Source organism: Sylvia atricapilla, chromosome 9, assembly GCF_009819655.1.
Source record: "Sylvia atricapilla isolate bSylAtr1 chromosome 9, bSylAtr1.pri, whole genome shotgun sequence".
Classification (NCBI taxonomy): Eukaryota; Metazoa; Chordata; class Aves; order Passeriformes; family Sylviidae; genus Sylvia; species Sylvia atricapilla.
Window position 1 is genome coordinate 30,555,726 of NC_089148.1, and position 27,159 is coordinate 30,582,884.

General features: G+C 42.0%; 1 protein-coding gene across 5 annotated transcripts in view; it reads right to left on the reverse strand.

The window, feature by feature from the left end:
* The window catches only part of ELAVL4 (ELAV like RNA binding protein 4), an 80,449-nt gene that overhangs the window by 7,938 nt on the left and 45,352 nt on the right, over positions 1-27,159 (reverse strand). For all 5 annotated transcript variants that reach the window (XM_066325513.1, XM_066325511.1, XM_066325510.1 and 2 more), the window contains exons 3-5: positions 11,183-11,286; positions 1,086-1,239; positions 480-705 (exon numbers count right to left, since the gene is read on the reverse strand). In XM_066325513.1, coding sequence (XP_066181610.1) covers positions 480-705; positions 1,086-1,239; positions 11,183-11,286 — 484 coding nt within the window. The remainder of the gene's footprint in view (positions 1-479; positions 706-1,085; positions 1,240-11,182; positions 11,287-27,159) is intronic.

Here is a 27,159-nt window from a genome sequence, read left to right on the forward strand (position 1 = left end):
CAAAGACTAACACAAGGGCTCTTTATACTAAGAGCAGATATCTCAGGCTAATAAATTTAATGATACTCCTGCTGACTGGGACAGACTCAGCTTTTTTCCTGCTACCAATCCACTGCCATTAACATCAAAGTCTAAGCTGCATCAAAACTGTAATAATATAGCAGAAAATAAAAGCATTACCCAAAAAGAGAGAAAGAACAGGACAGTCACTGCTCATTTGATTACCAGTGTAACTCTATCCTGTCCTCCCTTTTTCTGTGAGCCTTCATGAGATCTGATTGTACAGTACTTCAGTTGTTTTAGTAAATACAACATGACTACTGCTGTCAGCAGATTTTCCTCCTCATTCTCCAGGAAAGAATATTTAATTTTACAAAGAAAATCAGGTCAGCCTACGCAACTAAAGCTTATTTTCCTGCACAGCACCTGCCCCACATTGTTGTTGCTGGTGGAACTTCAGTTCTTTTCCAGGTAATTACCTGAATCTCTGAGCCTGGTGGTGAAGTGGTCCAGGGTAGCGTCTGTTGGGAGACTGATACAGCTGTGAAAGGAGTGCCTGGCTTGTTTTCTGGCTGGGGTTATTGGCAAACTTCACAGTAATTGGTTCTGTAGCACCACTAGGCTTCTGGCCATTTAGTCCCTTTATGGCTTCTTCCGCCTCTATTCTCTTATCAAAACGGATAAATCCCACACCTCGAGAAACCCCTGGGAAGTAAAAACACGTGAAGAGATAAATATTTGTAGGAACAGCCTCATCTGTGTAATGAGCATAAACTGAATGTTAGGTTCGACTTCACACAATAGGTGGTTTGCAAATTAAGAAAAGTCCTGTAAAGAAAAATCCTCTTCCCCATCTGTAATCTCCAGAATCAGCCCCTACTGTATTTAACAATGAGTTTAAGCAAACAATATTCTGTACTTTGACAGTCCCTCATTAAAGAGGCAGTAGTTACATCTCCAGTTACGCTTTTAGGGAAACAGGTATTGCATTTTACACTCAAAGTCAAAAAACCCCAGCTGCAGACATCTGCAATTTTGCCACTTCCAGAAAAACATGCATGTATCAAGGAAAGTTGTCTTTTAACCTGTGACTTGATCAACCAGAATCCGTGAGGTGATGATGCGCCCATATTGTGAGAATAACTGCTCTAGCTCTTTCTGGGTCATGGTTTTGGGAAGGCCGCTGACATACAAGTTGGCATCCCGGATGGATGCTGAACTTGGACGGGCATATGACACCTAGGGAGAGAAAAGGAGAGGAGTGTTAGTGAGCTACAGCCAACCCTTGGCATTCTGGACAGATAATGTTCTGTTCTTTGACGAGACACAACCCCGCAGTTCAGACAGGACCTGTTCTGCAAAACCAGCAGAGCCAGGAAAGGAACTACAGAACCTTAAAACAGACACAAGGGTTCTTGAAGTGCAGGGATAAAATAACTATCGTTCAGAGGTAGATTAATGTGCAACTTCCCACGCAGGGCTTTGTGGATTTGCCCCCCTGGGTGTGAGTGTGTGTGGATGATTTGCCGTAGCCAACCTTGCATGCTGAAGTTCCTGCGTGTTTTTGTTTTTCCCCTCCAAGTGTCTGAAACCGATCAGGTTATTTGCAGAGTGATCTTTTGTGCTCTCTCTCTTTGTGTTTGCATCCTGAGCTGGCGAGATCTGTTCTGGATGAACAGTAAAGTACTGGTGAAATTAGACTAAATGAACATCTGCTCAGGGAGCTGTAGACTGACACTCATTGTCGGATCTGCAATTTATCACAAGAAGTTCCCTTGCATTATAAAGCCCAGAATCAGACCATAAAATATTATGACCAAGCAAACAAGAAAATCTAGCTGTGGCACTGCATGTGTGCTGTTGGAAAATTACTAATTCAAGCCTCTTAACTGCTTTTCTACCTATGAATCAGATTTATAATTATAATAGGTGCATAAAAAGCCTTCTGCACTTTTAAAATAATATATACATTTAGAATAAACACATTCAACATCATAAAAACACTTCCTGGATAAAGCCTAATGGCAAATATTCAGCACAGATCATGAATTACTCTGCAGCACATCTGAAAAAGCATTGGAACCCAAGCTGAATATTCTGCACTTCATTTTGATTTATTTCCATATAAACAGATCAGTACTCTCCTGCATTATGTCTTAAAATGTGTCTCGAAAGGAAGTGGGGGGGTTCCTATCACGAATACAATACATTTGGCAATTGTCTTTCCCTCTTCCCAAGCCTCAGCCTGAACACAGATGATGTCAAATGCATGTCTGTGTGTTTTATGTGTCAAAGAGTTGTCTTTATGCGCTCCACACCTAAAAATAGATGTTGACTCAACACAGAAAATTATGTTAATGACTAATATTTGCTTCCACAATCTTCTCTGCATAATAGCAGACAAACTCCATAAAGATTCTATATTTTAAGATTTTTGGCAATTTCTTTATAACTTACACATTTGTCCATAACCTTTTAAATCTAACATTTACAGAGAAGGATGGAGAGAGGAAGTGGAAAACTCAGGGTAAGAAATACAAAATAGAGGTTAGAAAAAACATTTGCATCAATGGAGGCAAGCTCAGGCACACAGCACAAAGGCTCAAGCAGACCTGAGGGGCTGAGAAACCTTCAGGAACTGAAAGGAAGAAGGAAATTGGGGTAGAAATTATTCTGTGCCACAGCTCATGAGCTCCTGATGGGGTGCAGCATTTCCATCACTTTTCCCTGCTGGTCCTGAACAGCCCTCTGATGGATCCAGGACCAGAACACACATGGATGGCACCACTCGGCTTTTATGTAACAAAGCCCAACCCAGGCCCTAGGGGACACCAGGGGTAATCACATGGTGCTTTCACCTGCAGCTTGGTTTGGTGCTGGGCATTTGGAAAAGCAGACTCTCCCTCCCCACTCTGCAGATGCTTCACCTTGAGATGGTACTGTAAGAGTTCAGGCACCTACAGTTTAACCTACTTTAGGAATAACAGTTAAAAAACGTTTTAAACATCTTAAATGTTTAAAAAACATTTAAGAGCCTCTTTGGAATGAGGGTAGGGATCTTACCTATTCCTCAAACCTTGGAACAGCAAAATGAATAAAGTTCCTGGGAAAACAGCCAGGGGTTTCCTTTGGGTTTCTCACTCTGGCACATTCATTAACCAAATGCCACGTTACAGGGAGGGTGAAAAGTATCAAGATATGCAAAAAAACTACTTCCCAAAGCAATGAGTGCCTGACACTTTATATATACACACACACATTTACACACACACTCTTCCACTTACAGAAGGCTCCCTGCTCTCGTGGGCCTTTGCAGGCAGGCAGAGAAAGGGGAGGCTGCTCACACTCCCAACCCTCCACTCTGAGCACACGTGAACACCTATGGCTGCTCAGGTCTAGTTTTTATTTCCACCCGCAATCAAACATTCAGGCTGCAGGGGAGCCTGAGCCAAAGAAAGAAGCTGCCAAAAGCAACTCAGCCGTCTTTAATATCAAGGAGAAAAGGTTGCGGAGCTGAATGGACTCAAGGCTAGTAATGTCAATTATTTATCTGCTTTTGAATCTTTTTCATCTTCCCTCTGAGGTCAGCCAATGACAAATCGATCGGTTAGAGTGTGCCATCCTGCTTTCAAGCCATTATTCAGTTAGTGCTGAGGACGGGATGTCTTCCCGTGTGTGAGCTATCAAAGGAAGAAATCGCCCACCCTGACCCTCCATCGCACCAGAAGCTCCTTATGCTGTGCAAGTTAAAATGGGAGCAAAATCCAGCTCCCATTTTATCACTGCAAAGCGCTGGGTGAGGACGTTGCATTAATTCTTTATATTCACACTTAAAAATGATTTTTTCCCCCCCTTCCTTTGCTCACGGCAGTGTTAGCACCCTGTGCTGAAACAGAAAAGAGTATGGAATCCAGGCACCACAAAGAATTCAAATAATGAGCTGGAGAACACCAAACTACTGTCTGACCCAGGGATTTCTCAGCATTAAAATGTTTGTCCTCTCATACAACGGTTGAAGGTCGAACCATGGTGTTGGATTTCACTGCATAAGATCATTTAGGAGCTCTGTGGTCAAATTTGCAAGGAAGATAATAAAGTATTGTACAATTCATTTTATGGCTTGCTGCCCTCAGATGTTTAGCTTCTATAAATACATATATAATAACTATGAAAAACATTTAATAGGACATTTCTCAGCTGACATTGAGCATTAGCCTGCGTAAAGGCATCTCTTCATAATAAACAGCCATCTCCAGAGGCTGCACCAACACCACTGCAGCATCAGAAGGTCCAGCAATTCATATCTTCCATGGCAAAACACATTTTTGTTCTGGTGCACAGAAAATATCTCCAAGTTCAAGTAATTATCTTCCCTATTGATTTCCTACCTGTTTTCCGATATAGAAAACTTTTTGAAGAATTACTAACCTCGAGTCTCTTCAGAACATAAATTGAAGTGGTCTGGCCTTTCCGAGCCAGAGCCCACAGCAAAGGCACCCAGAGGCATGAATGCATCCCATTTGTCTTATGGAACGAGCAACAGCAGCCATTTGAACACTGACACTTAACCACTTTGCTGCTGCTGCCTGTAAGAAAAGCCTTCAGCTCCTGTGTTAATCCTGGACCTCTCAAACATCGAAGTCCATTTCTAGAAGCCTCCTTGTAAAATTTAACTTTGGCCTGCTCTGAAGAGGAACTGCATCATCCTTTCCCGGAATGATACTCTCTGCCAGCAGAGCCACCCTGCCCTGGACACATCTGAGCAGCAAGCAAGCAGCTCACCTTGCAGATACCAACCTTCTCCCAGATGTGTCTTGCTCTGCATCTACCATTCCTCACCTGGAGGATGGGAAACCACGCAGGAGCCTTGAATCAGGGTGCAGCACAGAACCCAAGGACCATGAGCCACTCCTCCAGGACACCTGCATCCCTGGGACACCTCTCCAGCCACGTGTTAAATGACTCTCTGGGCAGCTTTCAAAAAGTTTGTGTAACATTCAAAAATACCAGACCTCTTGGTGACCTTAATACAGAGACTTTGCTTTGTCCTTTTGTGACACTCTGAGATACAGCATTTCTTGTATGATTTTTGGGGTGAGTCACTTGGCTTTTTTCTGCCTGAAGTCCAGTTTAAAATGGGGACAACCCTCCCTTCACTCGGCTGCCCCTTATCCCACTGGTACAGACTGGGAGTGCTTTAACACAACCTCTTAAAAGCCTCACACACGTAAATAAAGCACAGCCCCACTTGTTTAATGCACATCCAGAACCAGAAGTAAAATCTGCTTAGCACCAGTGAACGGGCTACGGCAGAAAGACATTTCACCACAGCTACTTCCAGACCCTCAAGTGTGTCCTAATTTTGTGCAAAACCAGATTTGAGACACCCTCCCGTGAAAGCTCTGTGCTTTGTCAGAACAAGCAGACACAAAAGCCCTCTGGTCCAGAGGCTGAAGACCAGGATCAGGAATACTTTCACATCTGATGCTTGCACTGCTCTGTCCTTTCTCTGCCCTGAGCCCTTTGGCTGGGGGATGGAGGGGAGTGACGATGCACTTTACTGTTGAGCAATTCAATGCCATTTTACAGAGATTAATTATAATTGCAGGTACAATGGTCTATCCCATCATTTCAGGAAAGACATCTATAGATAATGACCTAGAAACACTCCTGGCTGTATCAAGAGCAAGGCTAAGAGAAATAATTGCTCTGGCTCTGTGGAATGAAAAGGACTCATTGGCAAAACTGAGGCAGTAAAAAGAGAAATCGCGATTAAGAGAAGATGGATGAAATTTAGAGGCAGAGACTCTGGTGCCTGCTGAAAGCAGCAGAACCAAAGCTGAACCTTCAAATGTAGCACTGAAAGGTTCTCTGAGCACCAGTATCATTGCAGGCACAAAGGGTGGAGGAGCGTTTGTTAACAAGCGCTACCAAGTCCAAACACTGACAGAGGGTCCTAGAGACCAAAACAGGAATAAACTTAGTTGAAGCTTTCCAGGTCTGCGGCATCTTTTAAGTTTCCTGCTCAAGACCTTGTCTTGGGGAGCAGCAGCCACAGCAGACGACCCCTCTTTGACTAACTGAGCTACCATAAAAGAGAACAAGTAGTTACCTCAATTTTAGAAGGAGCTATAAAATAGCTATCTCCCAAAGCTGCAGTTTGTGCTGTAATGTGAATTTTCAGGAAAGGGAAAAAAGAAGGTCCAATCCAACTGCACACAAGACACTCAAAACCACAAATCCCTCCTTGCTGCAGTCCAACATACTCAGCTTCTCCCAGCATCTTCCAACGCCCCAACTTTCCATCTCCTCCTTGCAGAGCATCCAAGCTCCACCTGTGCCTTGCCCTGATCAGTCTGTACACCCCCTCCTCACCGCCCAGCCTTGCCCAACATCCCCTTTCTTCAGTGGGATCGGGGGCTGCAGGCAGTGTTCAGGCTCTGAAAGAACAAGGTTGGGAAGCACTGGGTTCTGGCCAAGCCCTGCACCAAGGGCACCCAACACCAGCATCTTCTGGCTGCCACCCAAACTGTGCTGGGCTCCCCCCACCCCTCCCAAGGAGTGTAGGATGATGCAGGAGATGCAGGTTCTCCTCCCCAGCACTCCCTGCTGCAATTCCCCCTCCGCCGAGCACGGCTGGAAGGCAATCTTTTTGACAAATGACTTTGTAGGACAGACAAGTCTGAGGCTGCTGTTATTTGGTTACCCTACAGTGACAGTATGGTGTGTAGTTTTGTGGACAATTACAAGAATTAACATGGACAGATTTAGAGCCTGAGTTTTGTGGGAATAGCTGGCATTTTGAAAAATGCCACAGAAACCAAGATAAATGGGAAGATCTTTCAGCAGTAATGTTACTACTTTATTTTAGAAAAAGCAGGATTACTTTCTCCCACAGCCTTATTTGCTCTATTTTAAACTAGGACCAACCAGACCTATTAATCAAAACAGAATAAAGCAGAAATACAGAATTCCATGCTATTTATTAAATTTAACTGAAAATTAAAATAACTAGAAAAAGCCTCTGAGCACAAAGGAATCATCTTATCTGTTTGGTATTTTACCATCAGATGCATATAACAGATTTAAAAACTGGAGATGAACAAGGGCTCAGAGAACCCAGATTCCTTCTCCTCTCTCTGGGGACATCTCCCTTGGCTCCAGCAGTGTCACAGCATGTACCTGCTCCTGTGAGGGAAGGAAGAAGCAAACCTATTTCTCAGGTAACAGAGAAAAAGGAAGAGAGGGGTGCACAAGACTGCACTTCAGGGGGTCACTGGCTCTTTTTAGATTTCAAACTTCTTTTCAAAACTGTTCTGCCCTTGTTCCAGTGAAGCCAGGTCACCTGAATCCCCAAGAAAATTGTAAAACGCTTCCTTCGCATCCTTTCAGGCGCTGGCCTTTTTTCAGGGCAACGCAGCAGTTTAAACAATCTGTACCCCATGCATCACACATCTTATTTTCCTTCTGATATTTGATGCAACTGAATTGCCAGGCAATCTTCAACAGCAGCAGTGACCTTTCATATGCTTTTATGGATGGGCAAATTTAATTTCTAAAAATAGATTCAATTTCTGGAATATATATTTATTTCAACACACACTGTCTCTTCCCTCATTCTAAACTGTTTTGCAGAATTATGTCAAGTTTTAGCTGTAAAAATAAAGTGAAGCTTTTCTCCCTCACAAGAAGATGCTGCTGCTATGAAATGGCGTAAATAAAATATGCACTATGATCAGCTGAGGAGGAACAAAATGTGTATAACCTATTACCACCAAACACAACGTTCTCTCCAGTGCTTTTCCCAATCAGATATTCTGTAAATCGTCACCTCTCAACTTTGACTTGAAAGGGCATCATTGACTTAAATAAAATGCACATAAATATTTTAGCTGCTAGAGTGAAAAGGGATTATTTATCATAACAATGACAGAATAAAAAGAACATTTCTTCAGTTATTTTAGTCCACACATCAGAGCCAACTGTGCCTGGCTGTTCTGCTGATCCTGCTATTAAGCCAGTTCCTCCTGTGACTGCATGGCTGTTTTTTGCAAGGCATCAGGAGAGAGAGAACATTAAGCTGCCACAAAAATGTTACAGAACTGAAAAGGACAGCATTTGGGGCCACATGCATAAAATATATGTATTATTTTTAAACAGGAATTAAGCCTTGTGGGGTCAAAAAATAAGTGCAAGTACAACTCCCCAGAGCCACCTCATGCTCAGTCTAGGTGCAAGAAGCAGCAGAGCCCACAACACAGGTGGGACACTGCCAGCAGGACCACAGTGACCTTGGCAAGCAGAAGTAATTTGCCACTGTAGAAGGACTTTCACAGATTACCCATTTCAACTTTCTTTCCGTCAAAACAGCTTCCAAAAGGCAGCCAGAGAAATTCTACCTGCAGGACTGCAACTACTCAACAGACATGGATGGATGGGGGCCAAGGTTCAGCCCATCCATCAATAAGATATTTACAGATTCATTCTGGGGAAAAAAACCCAGCCACATCCACGAAGAAAGAACAAAGTGATGTTCAGTAGTTTTCCAGCTCAATGTTATTCTACTGAATATTTTTTAGCCTACAAAACTATATGCCACCAAATTCCTTTCTACATGTTCTCTTGAGAGAGGTTTTTTTAACACACCAACAGAGCATTTTTAATAACTGTAAAGGGCATCTGCAGCTAAAGTAATTGGGTCTGATAATTAAATATAGTATCTCCACAAGTTTAAATACTTCAACTGTACAAAGAACGACAGTGAGAGGCTGGAAAGCAGCACATGGAGGCAATGGGCAAGTGAGAAGGTTCAGCAGTGCTGAGTACTGTTCCTCATCACCTTGAAATCCTTTGGAAACCAGAGACAGGCTCAACAACTCAGCAACACAAATGCCACTGGCAGCACTAAATACATCTGATTTACCCCTCAGCATGAACACTGGGAAACCTCCATCCCCACTGCACAGTACCAGGGAAAGCAGACCTCATTTATCAGGATTTCCAGAAGTAACTCGTAATTAAAAATACAAAAAAACCCCAAGGAGGTAAAGGTAAGGTAATGACACGCAATTCTGCAATGAGAAATTGGGTTGGAAACTGCTGAGTAGATGTCCCTGTGGCCAAAACTTTGTCTGTTGGGATAGATGGCCACCTTGATTTCATTTTAAGCAACTGCATAGACTCTATTTTATTTAACCCCCCCCCAAACCCTAATGCTTCCTGCCAGTCATAAGACCTTATGCTGCTCCTGTGCATGTAGATCAGATCAACCTCTTTGCTTATTATTAAATTTTAACAGCTTTCGAGAGCACCCCAAAAGGTCCTTTATCCTACACCAGTCTCCAAGCTATTAATAAACACAAAAATCCCCAAACAAACCAACCGCCCAATTTCTAAAATTTATACTGAATTTAAAAAAAAAACACACAAAAAACAAAACAAATAAGATTTTGCATAGGAAGTTCCCAGATAACTTAAATCTTGCCATCAATGATGAAGAACAACATAACGGTTTAATTTTGCAGGTGAGAAATATATAATCATAATTGGTGTGGGTTGGAGTTTCTGGAGGCCTTTTACAGCACGAGTTTCCTGCAACCTTGAAATATTATGAATGCAATAGCATTGCTCTGTTTCACAAAAAAGGAAAACACAGGCAAAGCAACAGAGGTACTTGGGGACAAGAAATGCAGTTCTTTCCTAAGGCTGAATAATGTTCAAAATACACATGTGCTACATGAAAAACTGATCTAGATTTTTCAAGTTCTACTGAGTTTTTAATAAGTATTTTCAAAATATTTTTCCCCCAATAATGTGCCTTTAAAAGCAATTTGGACAGCCACCTTTCACTGTAAGTGGAAACTGCTGAGCCCCAGCCTGCCTTTCCACCTGCAGCAGTGGATAAGATGGTAGATTGTGCTGCCTTGCCTTACATACTCCTGTAAGTGTTTCCATTAACTCCACAGAGCCATGCTGTGAGCATTTTGATGTATGGCCCACATGCCTGTCTGTGGGATGGAATCTGGATGGTCTGAGGGAGGTTTGGAAGCAGCCTTTTCTATGAAATCTGTGCAGCTGCTCCACCACTTTCATAACCCTCAGCTCAGCACTTCTGCTCTTCACTGATCTAACAGATCAGGGGAAAAACTTGTCTGAAACAATCCTTAGAAATACACCAGAAATCCAAGAAACGTTTTTGCTTTAGGGAATATCACTTTATCCAAACCATAGCCAGAATGTCAAAACCTACACTACTGACCACATTATATTGTGTCTCTTTTGCAAGCTACAACATCACTGACATTACTTGTACCAATACTCAATACAGAAAAAAATCTATTTTTATATTTACATTTTTAGCTTTGAAATACAAATTAACTACGGAGGAAAAATTAAGAAAATGGTGCAAATCAAAAGCCAGCATTCAAAAAAATGATCAAAGCAGTTTCAGATAATTTGAATCTGATCTGCTGTTTGTTCCCCTTCAATTTTTTGATTCGCATCCCTTAAGCTGTATTATTTGTCAGAATTTGGGATTTGGAAATGTTCTGTAAGCTGCTTCAGAACAGCTTTACCATCCATGCAGCAAAAACTGTCACAGTGTAGAAGCTTGCTTTTCTTGTGAGACCACTAAAGAAGGTCATTGAATAACTAATGGTCTGTTACAAACAATGAAATAAGAGACTTCAGTGGGAAGCCTCCAGCTTTTTAAAGAATAAATCAAATTAAGGATGTGGAAATTGAAAAGAAAATTTTTTTGAGAATGACATATTCTAACTTGTGAGAAACATGCTTTCAACACCCAATAATGACAGAAATGTCACTAAAAGAGAATTCCATGACAAAGTATTTCCCATTAAAACATAAGGAAACGTAACTTGTTAATACACCATCATGAACTTTACCTGTTTATGGATAATGGTATCACTCTGGCTGTTTTATTCTACATTTAAGCCTCACTGTCACACTTTAAAGAGCTTCCTGCTACTTTTCCCCCCCCCCCTCTTTAACAATAGCAGCAATTTCGGAGAAGAGAGATTTCATCTTCTGCATGTCTGCTCATTGTTCCAAGGCAGAGCTCATTAACCCCCTTACAATGGAGAATAAAAGAGTGGTGAAATTGCCAGAAACGGTTCCAACTACTTTCTGCCCTACCTGAATTGAGCAAAAGGCATTGTCTTACCTTTATGGTTTTGGTCTGGAGTCTGAGTCCATTTAAAGTGTTAATGGCTTTCTCTGCATCCTTTGGATCAATGTAGTTAACGAATCCATACCCTAAACTCTGCCCTGTTGAAACACAAGAAATAAAGAAAAAAGGACTCAGTATTTTTCAGCACAGGAACAACTTCCAAGAGCGGAAGCACAATTTTCTTACACTGTTCATTCCATCCCTGCTTCTGTTAGTCTCTACGCTGCTTTTCACCATTTCTTTATCTCCTTAATACAGGGGGAGCCATCATAACTTTAAATTGCTGCTCTGAAGATCATTCTGTAAGAACGAGAAGCAGCAACTCCTCACCCTGCCTTCCCCAGGAGTTTACTGAAAAGCATATATGTGGCTTGACAGCAACAGAATTGTGTAATAGTTTTGTGCTGAGCTCCTAACAAATACAACCGGCTGACCTGCCAGTAACGAGGCCACATTTTCAAATTAAATAAACACACACATATAGAAATTTGCTGCTGTTTATAAGCAAGTCTTGAAGCATTTAAACCGCAAAATTAGGAAACTGCATTTTTACACTAACCTTGAAGGAGCTGAGGAACAGAAAACCACCTTTTACATCTTGTTTTACTGCTCAGTGAGCAGCCAGTAAATAAATAGGACAAGGGACAGCCCAAATTGCAGCCGGGCAAGGGAGGGCATTAAAGCTCCCTTCTGAGTATTTGAGATGACAGCAAAGCCAAACAGTGCAACAACTGCTGCTGTGCACGGGATGGCAGGAGCCCACTTCAGCAGCCAAAAGCCTTTCACCAGCTCCTGCTTCAGCAGCGAGAGCCGTGTGTGTGTCTGCAGCAGAAACAGAGCGGGGTGATGACTGGGGAAAGGGACACGGGGCTGGGGAGGCCGTGCTGCTGGCACTGCAGGGATCATGGACACACACAGGGCTGGCAGAATCCACTCGACAGGGATCTTTTCCCGATTCCCAAGCAGCAGCTTTGCAGCACCGATTTTATTAATGCAACATGTCAGACAACCGCTTCCAGATCCCTTCCTTTGAGCATCCTACTGAACTTATTTTGCATGTTTGGAAACACACAGCTTTTTTTTTTTTTTTTTTTTTCTCGTTAAGGCCCATGAACTTAGAAACACAGCCACAGATAATCACATTTCAAGAATCAGCGAGCCCAAGCAGGGACAGGTGAGTGGCTGAGCATTCCAGCCATGCTCCCTCATCCACCCTTTTCTGTGCATCCAGAGCACAGCAAGCCAGAAATCCACCTGTCCTCTCAGTGCTGATGTGCAGGGGATCAAAAGGCTCCTGCTCCCAGGCAGTGAGAAAGGAAACATGCGAAAATCCCTCCCAAGGACAGGAGCAGCATTTGTGGAGGTTTCTATCCACGGGAGCAGCAAGCAGCTCCCCAGCTCCTGCTCACCAGGAGGAAGGGGAGCTTGGGAAGGCAGCTGCACACCAAGTGCCTTGATGTCCCCTGGAGGCACAGATCCTGCCTCCCAGCACAAAGCTTTGTTTCTTTGTCTCCTGGACTACAAAAAAGCATCTGTGTGTTTCTCAAAGTCAGACGCCACCAAAAATACAGCGTTCGCTGTAACACAAATACAGGCAGCGCTTCTGTCTTACGAAATCAGATCAAAGCCCTAAAAGCTGCTAACTATGCAATGGAAGACTTTAAAAATCCATGGAAACACTGCAGTTCATGCCTGAAATGCCCACATGCAGGCGTAAGGATAAGAAATGGCTGCTTTAACATACAATACAGCCAGAGAGCAATTCCATCCCATCAATTTAACTTCAGAAAAAAGTATAAAAACATACTCTGTCTTCCTGGAGAGCTGAACTAATCTCAACAAAAATATTCTTACCCAAGTTACATGACATTAACCAAGAATGACCTGAAGTCTGGCTGAGCACAAAGTCTGGAGCAGAGTACTAAAGATGCCTTCCTCTGCTTGCCCACCGGAGGTATTTTATACAGCCCCAACCCCTGTGCCTCTGAACATATCAAATCTGCGATACATTTAATCCTAAACAATCCCAGGGAGAGGAAAGCCATTCTCTAGGAAACAAAGATCTTTTTATGGGGTAGAGACTCGAGGATCAGAGCTTGGGTAACCTGTGTTTGCATCCTTTTCTTGATCATCATCTCTGGACTTCAGAGGGGCACAGAGAGCAGGAGTAGCTGCTGTGAGATTGGGATTTATGTCCAAGTCTGATCCTGGGCTTCCATGTCCAGCCACTGCTATTCTCAAGGCACATGGACTCACCAACCTCTATACATTTTTTTAACAATGTACACATTTTTTTTAACACTCTCCCAAAGAAACAGTCTCACTTCTGTAAGTACTTGCACAAGAGAGACCATGGACAGTAAACCCACAGACAGCACTAGCAGTAGGAAAGGGAAATAAATGGCAATACAAGAAAATCAGCTCACAATTACAAAGAACCTTTTTTCTGCATCCTCCAGTAACATTCAAGTTATTTAGATACCACCATCTCTCATTCTCACTACCAACAGCAATGGATAAATATATTTTCTCCTAGGTGAAGGATAACAAATACCAAAACGAATAAAGCTGGTCTTGTCTGCGTGCAGGATTGCAGAACCTGGCTTAATAAAAACTATTACACTGCCATACCATTTTTCTTTCAAACAACAGGTCTGCAGAAACATGATTTCTTCTTGTTAGTGTATATACTCCTGAACATGAAGAAATATATGAAATTTGTAACAGGACTGCAGGCCTGTTACTCAGAAGCATTTGGTTATGAATTCATATCTCACTGATTGCTATATTAGCTGTACTGTACTCTCACAAAAACAGGGTGAATGCTCAGAATTTTGAGCACTGAATTTCAATTCAATGAATACCCCTTTTATCTTAAAAACTCTCAAACTCCACACCCAGTGAAACATCAGTGCAGTTGTTCCCATCAGCAAATTCCTTCTGCTGCTTCCTGGCACAGACCTCACTGTACCACTGAAGCTGTAGGGAGAGAACCTTCCCATTAAGAGCTTTCCACCTCAGGGGTGTATTTTCTTTTGGTTCTTTGTATTTTCAACCATCTCTCCTAAATATTATTATGTGTTTGAAGATTGACACAAACACCCTGGTCTCAAAAAATTTAAAAGAAAAACTCGGATTAGGTTTTCATCTGTGAAAAGCTTTATGACGACTGTGGCAAACATCATAAAGTTTTACTGGGCTAAACATTTACAGTTGAGAAGCCAAAAGATTTTATACATGCAGCTAAAAACATGAGTTTCAAATTCCTCTCTAGAGCAACGTACTGTATGTCAGACAAAACAGACTCTAGATATGAAAGAACTAAAACCTGTTACAGGTGAAGAAAGGAAAGGCTTTGTTCCAGAATACAGGAAACAGTATGAACTTCCCTATTTTCATCATCATGTACTCCAAAAGGGTAACACTTCTTTGGACACAATCTGGCAGCACAAAGCAAGCAGCTGGACCTCTCAGTGGGATCCCACACAGACACTGTGGTCCATTCCCATGCTACACTTCCCAGGAACAGCACCGTAAATAGTAAATATTTTCTGTGATTTGGAATCCAATAGTTCATCACATGCTGCGATTCAGTAGGTCAGGCAAGAGATATTTCTAGATGATCCCAAAACAACACCTTGTTATCCTGCTATTCCCACTGCTCCTTCCGAATGCTTTCTCTAGCAGCAGAAAATGTATCGTGGACCTCCCAGAATCTGGTAAGGAACAAGTCTAAAAATCAGTAGTAACAGGCATAGAAGTTATCAAGGACTTGACAGGATTTAAAAAAAAAAAACCCAAAAAACAAAACAAGCAAAGCCAAGCCCAAGCTGGAAATGTACATATTTTGCATTTGTTAAAGTTCCATTTCAGAGCTGAAAATTATGCTTAAAACAAGCCATGAGAAAGATAGGAAAAAAACCCACCCCAAAACAATTTACCCTGTATCACTTATCCATACATCAAAAAACCTGCAATTGTGAAAGAGGCAGTGTTAAAGACCTGTACCTTCCTTTACTTCCTATGTAAGTCAGTCTGCTTTAGCCAATTCCATATTTATATTAAGAGGCAAAGGGAAAACACATAGAAAAAACCCTGTAAGTTAGAACAGAAATGTCATAGAAAACAGATGTAAAAAAGGCATGAAACCCCTCTGGCTAATAAAAGTTGAAATAACAAAATAATTTTTTTTAGGTTACAGAAAAAAAGATCCCTTAACACTCATCCTGACTCACCAAGAGATACTAATAGTAACAATATAGAGACATCAGGCATTATCTACACCTGAAGAAGCATGTGAAGATACAACTAGCAACCCAGGTGAATGCTGAATTATAAATGTTTAAATGAACTGATCTGGATTACTTACAGAGAACAGACTCCACAAAAAAAAGTGTGTGTGTGTGGGGCTCGTGGCTTTCTTTTGTGATTCCAACAAATTCCAGGAGCCTGGAGGAAAAATGTTGGCACTGAAATTCAAAGAGGGAGGACTGGATGGCACAAGTACTTACAGGTCCAGCAGTCTAATGCCAAGCAAGGCAAAATTACAGAATATTCAATACTAAATTTTAATAATAAAGAATTAATGAGGGGTAATAAAATCAATGTCAATCAATTTAAGTCTATGGAAAATAGATGCTGTCAAACTAAACTGACAACCTTCTTGATGAGATTACAAGTCTGACCTATAAATTTTAAGAATGCCATTAAATCAACATTGATGTACTTGGTCTTCTCTAAAGGACTTAATTTGGTACTGCTTATTAATTGACTAAAACAAAATTAACATAGGACATATTAAACGGATTAAAGAAGCCAACAGATCTCTTACTGGGAATCATGAACAGGAAATCACGAGAAAGATGCTCTCCTACAGGTCAGTCTCAGGAAACAGATCTTGGCCCTAAATTGCTTATTTCTACCAGTAAGTGGAAAAAACCCAAACTCCCTGCTCGAGAAAATTGACTGTGGAAAGACAGAAGGAGGAGAGGATAAGTACAAAGAGGACAGAGGGAAGGCACAAAGCAATTTAAGTTCCTCAGTAAACCACAAATACACACATTTACACAGCACAAAGATTATATCCTGACAAACCACGTTAACTGTGGCATGCTTTAGGAATGCTGAAATCAAAAACTCACACAGGCTACATCAAGCCTGCAACATTGTCACAAGAGTTAAAACTATTTTTGCCATAAAAGTCACACAATCAGCAAAGGAAAAGAAAAATTGCTGCTTCTGATCTGCTTTGCTGAGGAACAGCCCAGTCCTGGTGCACATGCTCCAAAAGCAAAACACTGATGCCTTGGTGATGGGGCCATGAGAATTGACCACAGCACAAGAACTTCAGTTGAGATAAAGGGAACAAATCTGCTACCTGATCAAAAAACTTGTGACACTAATTCGTATGAAGCTGAACCTGAACACTACTACACTAGTATTTGCCTGAAGTCTAAATTTATATTTTTTTTCTTCCTAATGTCTGCCTGTGGAGTTCTGTATCCCAAGTCCCATTACTTGGCAAGTGAAACCAGACTAGAAACAGTACAGCAAACACTGTTTTCCGGTGGAAGTCATTTGCTTTCTGTTTTTGACTTTGAAGGTAACATGAATTTAAGTACCTCCCAACCATTTTGTCAGTTCTACCACTGGAAATTCTGAAGGCTTGATTTATTTTATTTTCTGAAAGCTATGCTCTAGCTCAAGCAGAAATTAATCCAGGAAACATTTTGGCAGGATGTGTTAAGTGCTCTATAATCTCTTCTACTCTGAAGCTCTACAAATATACTGCTCCTGCTGGTTCTATGAAGAACAATCATTGCCACAAGCAAAGCAGAAGCAAACTACTTTCTCAGAGAGTCTGAAGCCTTCCTGTTGTAGGACACTATTCTAATAGCAACTCAGATACATATAACTTTTAATTGCTCACCTGCAACCAGGTAAGCTAAAAAAATGGTTAAAAACATCCTTTTTATTTGGAAATTAATTACTGTGGAACGTAATGTCATAGTGAAGGACTGTGGTCTGCACTATGAGCGGTCACCCATGAGAACAAGCACAGAATGGGACATTAGTGATCCCAACTGCCTTAAATTGTGGTTTTGTTGTCCCCTGCCCAGATGTAAAACCTAATTAAAGCTGCCCCCTGACAGCAGCACTGTGAGCACTGGTGCCTCCCTGCCACAACCCCTCCCTTCACAAGTGTGACAGCTCATCAGCCAGGCAGCCTTCACTCACTCTGGCATTGGGACCAAAAGATAAATAATGCTCACCACGAATTCTCCAAAGCTCCCCAGAGATCCATTTCTGCCTGCTCAAATCTCGGTGAAATTTGGGAAAGAAACTGGTCATGGGGCGAGTTTCCCTCTCCAGCAAAAGCTCAGCGCAACTTGCTGTCCACCTGTGGCTCTTCAAAGCAAACTGCCACATGCTCTTCCACTTTTCCCAGTGTTCCTCAAGATTGAAATGTTTGGAATAAACAGCACCTATGGGTGGCTGGCAGGGAGATTGCTTTCTGTCTTTTAAGCAAGAGTAACCAAAGAGAATTCTGACACTCGAGGCAATCCCTGCTCCAGCTGGCACGTCCATTTCAGAACAACACCCTGTGAGCCTTCATACCAATTCACAAGGGTTTTAAACATTCCTGGGATGAAAAGGAATGACTGCAACTCATATGAAAAGCCGTATGAAGTAGAGGCTTTTGGAGAAGGTTACATAAATACCCTTGAGATGATATATTCATAATGCACAAAGAGGGTCAAGTGAAACGACTTTCATTGCTTTTTCCTTGTTGTTTCCACAACAGCCACCAACAAGTAGAGCTGTTCACCTAAAAAAGGAGGTAAGCTGTAGAGAAAATTCAGATCAAGGGAAAATGAGATCTGATCATGAGACCAGTTCAAAACCTGCTCCTTCTGACGCTTTTTTATACCAGTAATGTCAGTCTCATTCATCCTCCACCTCTCTACCAAGGAGAATCACCTGCTGTCACCCCAGCAATGCACACTGCAGTCTCAGGAGAAGCAAACCAGGAGGGAAGCATCTTCTGCACACAGTGCTCCTAGGACCAAACAATTAAGCTAAGGCTGTCACTGTCACAATTCACTGCAACCCATCTATGAAGGGTAACTTGTTCTGTGCTCAGTGCAGCTCTATCACAGCACTCATTTAGTCTATGGCTTATTTACAATACAGACTCCTTATCTTTGTACAAACTACGATTTATTTAATACATGTTGCCCATGAACAGCAAGAAAGCATTCTCTAGCTATTATTGCTTACTTTTGCAAGAATTTAGGGAAAAATGCACAATCTTTCTCAAAGCAAAAACCAGACAAGCATGGTTGATAAATCACTTGTTTTTTGCCTTTTGCAGAAAGGCATCTGGGTACAAGCTTTGTTTTGCAACCTTCCATCAAATTACTATACTTGGATTATCCTTAGTTCTTTTGAGAGGATACCACTTCTCCATTAGGAAAAGTCAGCTGCATTTAAAGGCAATCCAACCTGGAGCCCCAGATATGATGGGATGCTACAATGTACCTAGAATTAAACATGAATTGTCCTGAGTCAAAAACAGCCATCAGCATTACCTGAGTTCAGTGGATCCTTCTTAAGAAACTACTGGAGATGAAAGCCAGGTTGCAGACTAACAGTGAAAATGCACTGTCAACAGATCCCCTCGTAAGAAACGTGCCTATAGTTTTGCAAAAAAATAAAACAGTAGAGATATCCCAAATCTCTGGGGAAAATCCTCTACGTTCCCCAGCTAGAGCATCTGCAAAGGCTACACAGCGACACAAAGATCCTCAGATGGTACAAGATCCCTCAAGCAAACTTTCCTCCCAAGCATAGAGCCGTGACACCCAAAGAGCAATGGGCCTCCCCATCAGGTACCTGCATAGAGAAAATTCCTATCACTGCCTTAATGCCAGAGACACTCAGATAAAAGCTCACTCATGAAGGAGTGAGGCCTTTTTCGGGGAGCTCGAGGGGAGACACGAGCTGCACAATGAGGTCCCACGGGAGCCTTATGCACACAGGATTTAATAAACTCCAACCCAAGTGGAAGGGGCTTCTTCACACCAGGCCTTCCCCAACAGAGACGCTGCTCCGTGATTAAAAAATCCCCCAAAGGAAGCCCTTGCAAACAGTGTGCTACAGCCCACGTAAAACTCTCCCTCGGGGAGAGGATAAGAGAGGGAAAATGAACCAGACATACAGACACCACTCACTCAATTTTAATATCTGAATGGGAAGTGCCAGATACCATGACAACAAGCCTAGAAAAATAAAAAGGGGAATAAAAAAGAAGCGTTGCCCAAAATGTGAAACAAATCCTATAAATGTAGCTAAAGCAAATTATTACTGCTGGTGAGGCAACTGCAAGCCCTAGACCTTCACATGTCACTGGAAGGGAACTCCAAGGACCTGGACACAGTGACTTCAAAATCCAAGCAAGACTCCCCAAACCCATCCGCAACTCTCCACAACAGAAAGAAATATCCTTCATCCAGCACCTTGAGTTAGAAAGCTTGAGTTTGCCAGGCAGTGCCAGAGGAGACTGCGTGAGTTTTGTCCTCTTCTGCAGTTGTGACAAATCTCTTAAGGCAAGATGGCATAATTCAATGTCTTGATTTTCAGAGATGCTGAACCAGTGGCAGTCCTTATATATATTAAATACCAACTGACAGTAACTACCATTTCTCAAAATTAGATACAGTAATTATTTTCACTTTAGAATGGCCCCATATATCCAAGTCAGAACACAGGAGCATGCTTGGACAGCCTGCTGCTGCCCAGCACCACCAGATCCTCCCAAAAATCCTACCCTCAACAGAAACTTCAAGAGGACTTCCAAAACCATGCGACTACTCCGTTTTACACTCGACCACACCAGCAAGGTAAGACACACCTACTCTTGAAAATCATGCCTTACAGTGTCCTAAAGGCTTCTCTCATTTCAGATGTTCTGTATCTCACCTGAAACAAGGCTCTGCTCTTACCTGCAGACTACAGAGTTCAACCAAGTCAGCTGTGCCACTGCTGTGCTCGAGGACTTGGACTCATCTGCGTGCAAAGCTTAAGTGGCAGTTTGACACAGATGGTGCTGACTTGGCTGGAGTCTTCTGTGGTTCCCATGGCCACAGCATGGAAGCCTTTTACCTCTGAAACACACCTTTCCTCCCAAACACCGCTGAGAAAAGCACCTTTATCCCTGTTATGAAGAAGAAAAACTGAAAGGCATCACAATTTCCAGGGTGAACTTGGACAGAGTAACACAGCTACTGAAACAGCAGCTCCTCTACTCTAAGACTGGAACCTTATCGTTGGCCCATTGAGAGTTGTGCTGGGCTAGAGATATCTTGTAAACAACACACACATTTCATGCTTGGTAGAATATATTATCCTCCTTTTCCTTTTTTGTTTGTTTGCTTTTATCAAGTTTCTTTAAATGCAAAACTGGATTTTCAGCATGGGTGTGTTCATACTACTGCAAGCAACTGATTAAGTAGGTTTTGAAAAGCTACTGCTCCTGACATACGCGAGACAAGCGAGTTCCATTTCTGAACAAATATTTGGATTTTGCTTCCCTCAGTTGACATCTCTTGCTTCCCCTTCTTTTCATCTTCTCCTCCTCCTTCCTTCAAGGAGCACACAGCCTCTGAATTAGCAGCTGTTCCGAGAAGAGCAAGGCTGCACTCCTCCCCGCTTTGTCCCAGAACAGAACAGGGACTGTACTATAAAAATCCAGTGTTCTGGGGATGGGCATGAATGGACAAGAAACAGCCATGACTTGTCTATCCTGAACTGTAAATTCAATGCTGAAGAGACAATTCAAACACAAGAATGCAGACATTGGAAACAAACAGGCTAACTGAAAACAAGACTCAGTAAGAAAAAGTGAAAACTAATAAAACTAGAAAAAACCCCTAAAAGATGTAACAGTACATAAAAATGGTTAGCAGTAGTGTGGAAAAAAAAAGAATCTGCAAAAGCAATGAAAGTAGTCACTGCATTATATTAAGCATGCAATATGCTGGGGGAAGTAGTTCTCATCCCAAATAGGGGATGTCACACTGGGGAGAAAGGACACAGCATCAATAAACAAGTAGTACAGAAAGAATGGGGAAGATCCCACAACTCCAACAAGGAATGTCTGTACCAGAAAAAAAGGAAGGCAATAAAATGAAGGCAAGTTTCTGCAGTCACCACATTTTAAAAATAAGACCTAAGGCTCAAGAGTGACTGAAGATACAGGCTTAGAAGTGGCCAGTGCTAAAACACTAAGATTTGATACCCTTTGATGAAATTTGACCAAAGGGAAATACAAAAGCCTATAGACATTTCTAATGTGTAAAGACTATGACTGGAGATGAAATATTAGAAGTGTGCTACTTTTAATACTGTTACTCAAAAAAAAGGATGAAATTACAAGAGGGTAGAAAGAATCACAGCCTGGAACCAAAGAGAAAAGGCACTCCAAGAGCATGAGCCAGCAGGTCACAGAAGAGGCACATGCTTCATTACAGCTGATGTATCTTCCCTCCTGCACATCATCCCAAATGCCAGCACTTGTGAAATTTAGATGAAAGTAGAATGCAACCAAAAATTTAATACTGAACAATGGACCAGAAGCTTAAGGCAAACCAAAAGGAACAGAGTGATTCTTCACTGGTCAGGCTTCAACTAAAGGCACAGGAAACTCAGACTGCAGTAAGCCCATATCATACCACATACACAGTGTTGGTAAAAATGTACCAGACTCGTATGAAAAAGGGCAATGGCAGACATCCAGAATCAAAGCCTGTGAGAAGCTCCACTAGAAAATGATGGCAGTGAGTGGCAGAGGAAGGGCAGAAGGACAGAGCCTGCACACAGACCAAAGTTCCTGCTTTCATATGTTAGAGAACTGCAGAGTGAAAAAAGTCCTGGGTCAACAAAATCTCAGTTCACAGGTAAGAGACTTCTAATAAAAGGCCAAGGACATACTCGGTCAATAAGAAGGAAGCAAGTAGAGAACACAGGTAAGACACAGCTAGGGTCTGAAAATGCCAGTGCATCATCAAACCTTGAATCATTTCAAGTAGAAATGGTGGCAGTAATGCTTCCAGTCTAAAGGAAATGGCAGAGGAACATAAAAATGGAGAAAAACAGAGTATGTTTTGCAAAACAAGAATATTAAGTAGGACATAATATTATACTGCAGCATCAATATCTGAAACCTGTTTGACTGCAAATTCAAAGAGCCCTGGTAATTTTGTCATTAAATGATTTAACTCAGCAACATTTAAGGTTTTGTACCTCAGCCTTTGTCAAACATAAAAAAAGAAAAGCCACAACAATACTAGCAAATCTCTCAGTAATTTGGAACAATGACTCTCAATACCTTGTTCTGTCTCATCAACAGCCTAATAATTAAACTCTGAGCTCTACTAACCACTTTTTCCAATGCACAGAGGAAAATAATTTATTACAGACCGGAATACAAAATTTAATATTAAAAACACAACTTGTGACTGCAGCATTTTTAATCTGATCAGCAGTAACATAAATAAAAAGCTGCAACCTGACAGCTAAGAAGGTTAATCTGTAATAGTTAGATTTACGTAGATTACTTTGCACAGCATCTGGAAAGATGCTGAGAAAGGTAAAGCTACTTCATCACATTCCAAAACATGTCTACCTATAAAAATTTTGCTATGTGCTGATATATAGACTGCAGGGAGCCTCACCACAAATTTGTTTCAGCTTTAAGACAGAACTTCCAAGAATTTTAAAGCAAGAAGAGAAATTTAGTGTGGTTTCAAATGTTTGTAATATTCATTTTAGGTACCTGCAGGTAACAAAAGTAATGAAAACTACTTCAAGGAGAAAATATTATGACTTTGTGTGCACATACTACTTAGTTCTATCACTTAATCTTGGTAAATTTTTTGAGAAGAATATTAGCACAAATATGCTTCTCAGTGAATTTTCTCCAGCATAAAAATTCTGTTCTTTTCAAGGTGGCAGATTCCATCTGTATCAGCTAACACCTTCCCTTATGATATTATCTACACGTCTGGCACTGGATACACCACTGACTGATGCCATTGTTAGCTGACCATCACTAAAACCAGTGCCATTTCTGTTATGTTCAACTCTTACAAAAGGCTTTTCCCAGTATTAAACAGGAAGGTGGTAAACTTGTTCCTTTTGTTTCCAGTTTGGTAGAATACCTAAGCTGGAGCAAGTGAGTACCACAATACTACCAACAACCAAAATGAAGGTACCAGAGCAGCTATTCCAATGCAGCAGAAAGCATAAGGGAAAAAAATATGTTACCAGTCAAGTTCCCAAGCTGTTCATGTTTGGGGCTGGGTTTTTGGTTTTATATTTTTTTTGGTTAAGACAAAGTGGCTTCCAGAACAGGAAAATGTTTAAAGAAATAAAGAGAACTGGGCAAAGATATGTATGTACTGGTAAATAGAAATGACACAGATACAGCAAGCAGGAGAACAGAGGAGTCTAAAAAAGGAACTGCTGGAGAATACTTCTTGTTACATGTCCTATCTTCTCATGCCCTACCTACCATCTCACAGCAAGGAAAGTCAGTACACCCCCTCCATCCAGCCAACAGCTTCCCAGGGAAGGAGGCGGCAGCCTCATTTTTTGGGTCCTAGAATTCTGCAGCAAGAGGAAGGAAGCCTGTTGATCCCTAACTTAAGGTGCTTCCAAACGTGTGTGAGCACAATTATCTGATTAGGGCAGCAGGGAGATTAGAGCTTGTACTGCAGGAACAGCAGCCCCTCTAGTGCAGCAACAATTAATCACACTGGCAGTGCTGCCATTTGTTTGCTTGCAGGTGAGTATGATGCAGCTTTTCGTCCATCTGCTTTTACAACACCCCTTGAAAACCATCAACTGGAAAAAAAAAAAAAAAAAAAGCAGTTTGGGCTCTTGTGAATAAAAATAGTAAGTTTTCAGTCTTTTTCCCCCTCAAGCTGATATATTCCACTGATTAAACAGATGCTGAGAGAGTCATAAGGACAGAAGTACTGTGTCAGAGCAGAGGTGTGCCTGGTTCAATATCCTGTCTCCAGCAGCACCTGCAAGTCAGTAAGTTGCACTGAAATTCCTAGCAAGGACAAGCAGTAACATTTGCAAAGTCAGTGATGGATCCTGCTCAGGAACAACAGAGAACAGCAGCTACATCCAACAATGTGCAGCAGTGAGTCAGCCAAAGCAGAGCCAGTGGGCAAAGAATCAGACTGGCCATGATGCTTTCTTCCCCTCTTTTTACAGAATCAGAATTTCACAGGAATGAGAGTGGAGAGTGACCACAAGATTTTGGCATCACAGAAATAGGAAACATGGCACCTGAGCAAAACCTGTCTTAATAGATGGGGAAAGATGCAGAAGAGCCCAAACAAAACTCAGGCTGTATCACAAATGGTTTGAAAAGTCAGAGGCAGCAGTAGCCTATCAATGACTGTTCCAGGAATGAAGCACAGGACACGAAGAGAATGCTGATGAAATCCAGAGATTTGTTGGCAAAGACTGTGCATCCAATAGGCCAGATTCCCGAGATGGTTATCTGTGCTGACTCTAGGCACAGGACTGCCAGAGCTGCACACAAAGGCTGCTGCACACCCAGTTCAGGCAGCAAGGGAAACCATGCTTTTTTAAGCAGGAGAAAAGAAGAGGTGGTGAGCAGTGCTAAGGGTGTAGAAAACACCCTCTCCATATATCCTTGTGTATTAACAGCAAAATTAGAAGTTAAGAAGTTTTAAGTGTAGGTCGATTTAAAATCATGGCCTAAGTCTCCAAGCAGTGAATCTTTGAAATTTTTTGGAAGCAGAGGAGAAAAAAGGCCAGGCAAGACCTCTGTGCAGTAGATATCTCAAAAGGAACTTTGTCCTCTACAAATGGCATCTCACTTGACAGACAGACAGAAAAGAGGTTGGGCTTGATCATGTAAATGGGTCTTTCCTCAAGTGACAGAGTAACTCCGAAAGCAAAAATCAGAAAGATGTACTCTGAGGGGATGCAACCTGAATGATGACTTTGGTCAGTTCAGGGACTGCCCATAAACTGAGGTAGCAGGAAAGAGAGGAGAGGCAGGAACACTGAGGACTTTCACGGTCCTAGGAGCAGTGGATCCCAATACCAGTCTGAAGGTCTCACGTTGACCACTCCCAGGAGCCAAGGCGAAGATCACCTTGGCAGAACTCTTTTGGCTGTAGAGAAAACAAACTGCTTGCTAGGGGGAAGTCAAATGATGATGGATCAGCTCTGCAAGACAGAAGGGGCAAGGACTCCCTGGCTCACTGATTCAGAGAATCAGCTACCGCAGGCAGGTCAAGTAACCCTGGTCACGAGTTTACTGAACACCATCTGAAAGTCAAGAACAAACTCCAAATGCAGCGGTGGTGAAAATTAGCCTTGTGAAAAAGGAGAGCAGGAGGCAGATCACTTTCCAAAGCACTTGAATGGTTTTACACAGGTCACTTCTGTTTCTGGACAAGTTGTGCAGCAAGAGCACAGGGACAGAGGCAGGCAGGGGTGACAGCCACAGTAGAGCCGTGCTGCTCTTACGTGTGGCTGAAGGGCAGAACTCCTTGAGCAGCAGGGGATGGAGAAATGCTGGGAAGTCAGCCTTGGAGCCCTGACAGGTACCTGGGTGTGCTGTCTGCTGCTGCCCCAAAGGACCCTGCCTCAGCTGGAAGGGACCCTCGCCACTGGCTGACAGTCTCCCAGAGCTTTCCTGGCACTCACATTCCTCCCCTTCCTCCTTGGGCTAAAAGAAAGAAAAGAGAAAGTCACGGGGAGAAGCAGCTGTGCACAAGTGCTGAAGCACAGGTCCTGAGCTTCTTGAGGAGAGGGGAGAATGATCCAAAAAGGAGAGAGAACACTAGAAGTGAAGGGTGGAGTGCCATTAACAGAGGGCTGCACCAGAGCCACTTCACTGGCTGTGCCCTGGTAGACAGGGATCTTCCATGCAGGCGACACCAGAGACGGAAAAAAGGCTCAGAGTAGAAGGTCAGCAGACACACTGGAAAGCCTCATAAGTAACCTTGCATCAGGAAGTCATATCTCAGAGGTGCAGGTGAGCTTGTGCTGTTGAGGAAAATCACACTGGTAATCCTACCACACTGAGCTTGATGGGAAGGTGATGGTATTTACTCAAACCAAGCAGTAAAAACTGAAGAATACTCTAAATATGCATTAAAGGCATTAATACACTTCAGAAGCAGCTGAGAATTGAAACTGGTGAAGTTAATTAGAAAGCTCTCTTGCAGCACAAGGGTCATGCCTGCTTGCTTTCTGCCTATTTGCCCCAACGCTCATTTCAATTGCTTTTTTTCCAATAATCAAGAAATCAAAATTCTTTTGTTCGCCGGCACAGAGTCTGCACCAGGCGACTGCAGAGAAGTGATAAAGAAAATGATGGATGCTAATTTGACCATTTCCCTCAGCGTTCAGCACAGACATCAAACCACACAAAAAACATTTTACAGATCCAGCACTGAGAAACCCGCTACCATTTCTGTGTCTCCTCCCCCACAGTGCTAAGTTCAGATACTTAATGCAAGTGTTCATTAAAATAATCAATATTTGGGGATTGTCTTGAATCTGCAGGCCTTAAAATAGGACATGCAACATGGAAATTACGTTTATATCTGCTCCAGAACAGAATATACTTCAGGAAATAAGCTATAAAAATAACTAGGCTATGAAATTAAGATCAATTTATCAAAGGTCTTTAATAACATTCGGAGCCATATATTTAGTCCTTTAAAAATAAAAATTCTAGATTTCAAATTTAAAAGACTCTGAAACATGTCTGGTTTTCTGTATCCTTTAATATTTCATTCTCTGCATAAATGAAAAAATAAAGCATAGTCTGTATTCCATCTGATTAGCAGAAAGAAAGAAAGAATTTTTTCTTTTTGGTTCTAAATGACATTACCTTAGACTTCTGCTTC